The sequence below is a fragment of the Elephantulus edwardii genome, unplaced genomic scaffold (genome assembly GCF_000299155.1).
Source record: "Elephantulus edwardii isolate Elephantulus edwardi_28Jun2011 unplaced genomic scaffold, EleEdw1.0 scaffold00011, whole genome shotgun sequence".
In the NCBI taxonomy this organism is placed as follows: Eukaryota; Metazoa; Chordata; class Mammalia; order Macroscelidea; family Macroscelididae; genus Elephantulus; species Elephantulus edwardii.
Window position 1 is genome coordinate 23,667,562 of NW_006399761.1, and position 7,143 is coordinate 23,674,704.

At 46.9% G+C, this 7,143-nt stretch overlaps 1 protein-coding gene across 3 annotated transcripts in view; it reads right to left on the minus strand.

The window, feature by feature from the left end:
- EHBP1 (EH domain binding protein 1) overlaps window positions 1-2,820 on the minus strand; it is a 411,111-nt gene extending 408,291 nt beyond the window's left edge. Inside the window, exons 1-2 of one of the 3 annotated variants that reach the window (XM_006880956.1) lie at window positions 2,760-2,820; window positions 1,601-2,012 (exon numbers count right to left, since the gene is read on the minus strand). In XM_006880956.1, coding sequence (XP_006881018.1) covers window positions 1,601-1,704 — 104 coding nt within the window. In that variant the 5' untranslated portion in view covers window positions 1,705-2,012; window positions 2,760-2,820. Of the gene's footprint in view, window positions 1-1,600; window positions 2,015-2,759 lie in introns of those variants that run through there. The other 2 variants (XM_006880958.1, XM_006880957.1) reach the window with 2 other exon arrangements.
- Between the last annotated feature and the right edge of the window lie 4,323 nt (window positions 2,821-7,143).

Genomic DNA, 7,143 nt, shown 5'->3' on the forward strand with positions numbered 1-7,143 from the left:
GTGGTCTAATTCATTCACAGTACATAACTTCCCATGATGCCTCTCAAACCACATATCCCACTGTACTTCCCGCATCCTGCACTAAGTCCTATCAATATCAAAAAGACACACCTTGAAGTCTAGCACACCTAAGCTATTTAATGGCCTCAAGCTTCACTCCTCACCACTTCCTGGTAAGCTACTATCAATTTTTCAAAAGCCAATTCAGATCTCAGGAATTCAGCCCAACCCCACATCTTAATTCCTACAATGATTCTTTACTCATCTGCCAACTTTGCATTACAGTTGGTTGGGTATTTAACTAATTGGTTAGAGTGTTTGCCTAAACTACAACTGTCCTTAGCATTTTACATGCATTAACTGATTACATCTTCAAGACAGAAGACCTTCATATGATGTAGTACTGTTTTTTGCCATTGTGAATCTAGAGGCCAGGTCACAGGTAAGTTAAACAATCTGCCCCAAGGATGCTGTTAAGGAGTGAAGGAAGAATTAAAACTAGGCATTTTCTTTTATTGTACTTATCACACTTTATTTATTTATGACTATTTTCCACCCTGGACTGTGAGCTCCTTGAGGGCAGCACTATGCCATTTTCAAGTCTGTATGCACAGCGCTCAGTAGAAAACGAGTAATCAATGCACACATTTGTTGAACTGCATATAAATTAACTTTGCTAACAATTTCTAGAGAAAAGTACCTGAAGCTAGTTTCTAAATAAATATTCAATATGCAGTGGGTTGTGTTGTGTTGTGTACCGTCAAGTCGGAACCCACCCATGGCTGACCCTCCAGCAGGATGTCACAGGCATTACAAGGATTCTAGAATAAAGTAGGCTACTTTTCATTTAATAAAAAGGCTATTACGAAAGGTTATTTCAGGCCTTGCGGACACTGAAATAGGCTTATTTTGCAATAATGCTTCTTAGAAACATTTGCTTAAAATTAACTATATAATTTTTTTTTCCTCAAGAAATACAAATTCTTCTCATTCATGGTAATGAAAACAACACCCTAAATGTACTTTGCTCAAGTGGAATGAAGCAAATCATAGACCAATCCCACTAATGCTTCAGTCCAGCAAAAAAAAAAAAAAAAAAAATCCCAGCAGGCAATTAAAATAAAACATTAAGGGTATAACAAGGTAAGTATGAACTGACTTTTCCCCTATTCTGATAATGAGAAATTCTTTCTCAGAAGCAAAAGGGGGGTATAAAGATTTGAAACAGCTTCCCCCTCCCACTCCCGCCACAAAGATGTAGCTTTCAACAACACTACATTGTCAAAATATTTCAATAGCCATTCCTCATAGCACCTTGAAATGTAAGAATCAAGTTACTCTAACAATGAAAGACGTCAAGATCAAATCCAGGTGCAATCTTCTCAACCACATTAAAGTACAGTGACTGAGAACCCCAGGGATGGTCCAGGAACAGCAGTGCACAGCACAGAACTTCTTGGCATAGTCTGCACCCCGCCCAGCTTCCAACACTTGTGAGTTTCAGAAAAGGTACCACCAGCTGTGAGAAGAGGCAGGGTGCAGGCCCCAGTGTGTGGAGGCCAAAGCACAGAAAACTACACCCCCAGGCGCATGTCCTTACCATTTCTTCGTACACTCCACCATCAGCTCCTGGTAGGAGGCCACAAACTGGAACTTGGATGCATGTTTTCCCACACGCTGCAGTCTCTTCCATACTGAAGCCATGATGGAGAGATGAGTCAACAGAGGGGTGCAGTTCTGGTTAGCAACACAGCAGCTTTAATAAAAAAGTAGGAAGTCCAAAGCAAAGGCGCTTGGCATGTATGTCTGGATGTCAAGCAACTCAACTACAACTTGCAGTGCTGTCTGAGGTCCATGTAAGTCTTCTCCCTGTTTCACAGGGTAAATCCCATCTTAGATGAACGGTCCAATCAAGAACAGGATGATGGACATGACAAGCTGAGCGTGGGGAGCTTTCTCATGGACACACAGCCATTCCACCTCCTGGGCTCTATGACGGGTGGTCTGGAGGGCTGCAAAGCAAAACAAAGGCAGAATGAGAAAGCTTGATAAGGAGAGAGGCACGGGCAGACACCAATCCATCCATCCACCCATGTTAGGTAACGCTGCTGCGACCCACAGCCAACCCCCCAGCTCGCTGCATGGTTTGCAAACAATGACACAAAACGCCAACCTCCAAACACCAAGGATGCAAGACACCAAGGAAGAAACCATAAGTCACAACCGAAGATGTGGAGCCACAAACTCGGCAACGCCAATTCAGGGGCCCTGTCTCCCCAGCTCAGCATCCCCAGAAGGGCGATCTGAGCGGGAAAGTCAAGCGATGCTGTTTTAAGGTCCAACCGCCAGGCAGAGAGGGAGAGGAGTGGAGCAATTTATTTTATTGTATGTTCTTTTATTTTAAAATCAACTTTTGTGTTGCAGCCCATCATGAACAGCCTGGAGTCCCAGGACCAATGAGGAATGCTGTTGTTGTTCGGGGCGAAGGGGCGATGCAGGGGGAAGGCGGAGTGGAGGGAAAGCTCCAGGCGGAGCGAGGGCAGCGTCCCGGACGCCAGGCCACCGGGGCTTGCCTGCCCCTTGGCTGCCAACTGCAGGGAAATGGAAACTCGTGGCCGGGCGCGAGGGCTGCCCCGCGGGGAGGGTGCCCCGCGCGGGGGGACCCCCCGCTGCAGACCCCAGCCCCCCACCAGCGGAGGCAGGCTCGCCCCCAGCCCCTGTCACCCCAGCCCCGCCGCACTCCCGCCTCCTCCTCACACCTCGGATCCCAATGCCGGGCAGAGTCTGGCCCCGCTCCCTCCTCAGCGCCGCTCCTCCATCGCCGCCCGCCGCCGCCACAGCAGCAGCAACCGCCGCCGCCGCCACCGAGTCCTCCATCCCCGCCGCCGGAGCCACATGGAACCGCCGAGCCAGCAGCGGCGCTCGCGGGGTCTGCAGTCCCCTCGGGCGAACGGCGGCCCCTCACATCCGCCCCCTCCCCGACGGAGTCGCCCCGCGGCCGCCGCCCCCAACCCCCGACCCCACCCAACAACCCCCCGGCCGGAGCCGCGGCCGCCGCTCAGCGCCCAGCACCCCCTCCCCCGCCTTCCTCCGCAGCCACCATCATCATTACCTCCCCCGCCGCACCTCTCACACTAACCCTACCCACGGCGGCTCACCCTCCGGCCGCCCCGCCGCCATTGGCTCAGCCTGCGCTCGGCCCCGCCCACCCTGGCGGCCGGGCCTGTGTGGAGCTGCGGCAGTTCATTGGTAGAGCTACATGCCCATCATGGAGGCTCCACCCCCCCCTTTGGGGGACGCGACCTTTGAAAAATAAAAAAATTGAGGGGACGAAGGACGGCCCCGCCCACTGCTCTGATTGGCTCGGAGAGGGAAGCGTTGTTGTTGTTAGGCGCAGGCCAGTCAGTTTGACTCACAGCGACCCAAGGTGCAGGCGGACGGGGACGCTGCCAGGTGCTGGGCCAGCCTCTCAATCATTGTTCTGCTTGGACCCATTGTTGCATTCTCTGTGTCACTCTCGCTGCTGGAGGGTGTTCCTTTTCTTTCTCTCCTTTTTTTGCCAATCGCAATCACCTTCTTCAGGGGCTGGTCCCTCCTAATAATGTCTAAAGTACAGAGATAACACTGGGCCATCCTCACTTCCAAGGAACATTCTGGCTGTACTTTTCCCAAGGCAGGAGGAACAAGGAGTGTTTCTAGTACAAGGAAGGTTATTGAAGAAGGTGGGCGTTGGTCAAAGGGCCTGCTGGGAGCCAGGCGGGGATTCTGGCTCCAGAGACCAGAGCTGGTTGGGCTCTGGAGCTCTCCTGGTTCCTCCTGTCCCAACCTAGGATCTGGGGCGCCCTCTCTCCCTCTGCCTCCAGCCGCTAGGGTTGTGACAGGCTTTTTTTCCACAAGCAAAGATTTTTCTTATCCTTCCAGGCCTCCTTCCCAATATTCAGCCTCCCAACTGGTCCCGGCGAGATTCCTTAATCTAAGCTCAACAAACTGTGGCTGACTCTGAAAAGAATGGGAATCCCAGAAAATTTAATCATGCTAATGCGAAACCTATACTTGGACCCGGAGGCAGTAGTCAGAACAGAGCAGGGTAACACCGCATGGTTCAAAATTAGGAAGGGTGTACGCCAGGGATGTGTCCTGTCTCCATACCTTTTCAACCTGTATGCAGAGCAGATTATCCGGGAGGCTGGGTTCTATGGGGAGAATTGTGGCATCGGGATTGGTGAAAGATTTATTAACAATCTGCGTTATTCAGATGACACAACCCTACTTGCTGAAACCGAGGAGGACCTCATGCACTTGCTGCGAAGGGTCAAGGACTGCAGCCTCAGTATGGACTGAGGCTCAATGTCAAGAAGACAAAGATTCTCACCACTGGACCAATCGGTAGCATCGGGACGGATGGCGAAGAGATTGAGATTGTTCACAGCTTCAGTTTGCTCGGCTCCACGATCAACAATCTTGGCACCAGCAGTCAGGAAATCAAAAAACGTATTGTGATGGGAAAGTCTGCTGTTAATGACCTCTCTAAAGTACTGAAGAGCAACGGTGTCTCTCTGGAGACTAAGGTGCGCCTGATAAGGCCATGGTCTTTGCAATCACTTGTTATGCATCAGAGAGTTGGACAATGACTAGGGAGGGCAGAAGGAGAATTGATGCCTTTGAGCACTATGAGTTGCAGGCAACACGATGTCACATAAGAACAAGCTAAATGCATAATGTGTATGGCATAACTTTTTGTTCTGAATCTTCAACATTTTTTTGAATCTTGGTTTCTTCTCTTTGTAGTTAATCTCATTTTCCCTTAATATGAACGATATAGGAAACCCTGAGAATTAGAAAGGATGGTTAAAAGCAAAAGAGAAAAAATAACCTAAAAAGAATGTGATTGGGCTAGGGAGTTAACCTTTGTTTAAAAGAGCAAAGGGCTGTTGAAAATATAATGAAAGCTATAGGAACTTTCCCAAGGGACAGTTGTGTACCATAGAGTCAGAACCGATCCATAGCTGACCCTCTGGTGGGTTTTCAGAGGCAGTTAATTGCATGGGAAGAAATTGCCCTTCTGGGTCCTCAAACGTCCTAGGCCACCAGAGCAAGTGTCTTAAAACAACACACAAAAATCCATTTACCATTTTAGTTGATTCACAGACCTTTGGTACAGAGAAAGAAAGGCATTTCTGGGAAATTCCAACATTTAAGGTAATTATTCCTATGGGAGTTGTGCTATTAACCCAAAGATAACATTTGTAAAGTGGTTAGAAATCACCAACAGTTCTGCCAAGAAATGTGGGCAGTCTCCTCCCAGGCAATTTGCAGCCTCTAGAAACCTGCATCAACTATGAGCTCATTCATACTCAACAGCAATGTTGGCAATGAATACTAGAATAAGGTAAGAGATGAAAAATCGCTGCCTCTGAGTTATCAAGTTGGAATCAATGCATAGCTAGCCCTCCAGTGGGTTTTCAGAGGCATTAAATCACACATACTGTGGGGCTGGCGGCATGATTCCTTACCTCTAACACACCAGAGCTCCCACAACAGCTGGTGTTGGAGAAGGGTACTGAATAGTCCACAGACGGTCAAGGAACAAATCTTTCTTGGATAAGTGTAAGCAGGATGCTCCTTGAAGGCCAGGATGGTGAAACTTCTCTCATATACTTTGGGAATGTTGTCAGGAGCTTAGTAAAGCATATTATGCTGGGAAAGGTGGAGGGGCCAAGAAAGAAGGAAAACCCGAAAACAAGATGGATTGACCCAGAGACTGTAACAATGGGACCAAGCACATCAGAGATTGTAAGGATGGCACAGCATATGGAAAGGCTCTGATTTGTTGGATCTATGAGCTGTAGGTCTGTGTGTAGGACAGAGCACTCTTAGATTAAGTCTAAGAAGATATGGCCCCAGAGGCTGAGCCCTTATACCTGGAAACAAAGGAGGAGGAAGAGTTGCAAACAGACAATAGTGGTTGGAATGTGGATTGTGAAAAGTACGAATGCAGGAAAATTGGACATTGTTAAGGAAGAAATGGAATGCATAATTATTGACATACTAGACACAGGTGAGCAAAGAGGAATTGACATGGGAAATTTTGAATCAAATCTTATGATCTACTACACTGAAAATACAAAGGTGAGGAAAAACAAAATCACATTCACAGTTTAAAAGACCATTTCTAGATCCATCTTGAAATACAATTTAGTGAGCAACAACAGTAATCCATACCCATACAAGGAAGACATGTCAAGACCACCACCATTCAAATATATGTACCAACAACCAGAACCAAAGAGGAGGAAATAGATGATTTCTACCAGATTCCACACTTGGAAATTGATCAGCTATGCAACCAAAATGCATTAATAATAATGATAATAACAATAATAATAAATGGCTAGAATGCAAAAGTTGGGCACAAGGAAGAAGGATCAGTAGTTAGAAAACAGAGATCCATGAGGCTGGAGGCAAAATGATAGAATTTTGTACAACTGATGATTTGTTCATTGCAAATACCTTCTATAAGACATACAAATGGCAACTATATACAGGGACTTAATGTATGTACCTAATGGTACACACAGGAATCAGATCAATTTCATCTGTGGAAAGAATTACTGGAGAAGCTCAATATCAGCTGTGAAAAGTAGGTCGGGTGCTGATTGTGGAAACTACTCATATGCTAGTTCAAACTGAAGCTAAAAGAAAATTAGAATAAAGAAAGCCACAAGAACCAAAATTTGACCTTGATAATATCTTATCTGAATTTAAAAACCATCTCAGGTACAGATTTGAGGTCTTGAACACTAACGAACAAACAGCAGATGAGCAGTGGGAGGATATCGAGAATATCATCCATGAAGAAGGCAAAAGTTCATTACAAAGACAGACGGGGAAGAAAAGTCTGATATAGATGTTGGAAGAGACTCTGAATATTGCACTAGAGTACTGAGAAGTCAAAGCAAAGGGAAGAAATCGGAAAGTTAACAGAAAATTTCAAAGCACAGCTTGGGATGACAAAGGAAAGTATTACAATGAAATGTGCAAAGAGCTGGAGTTAGAAAATCAAAAGTGGGGGAGCTCTGGTGGCCTAGTGGCAAGGAGCTGCAACTACAATCCCAGAGGCACACGGTTCAAATCCACCAGATG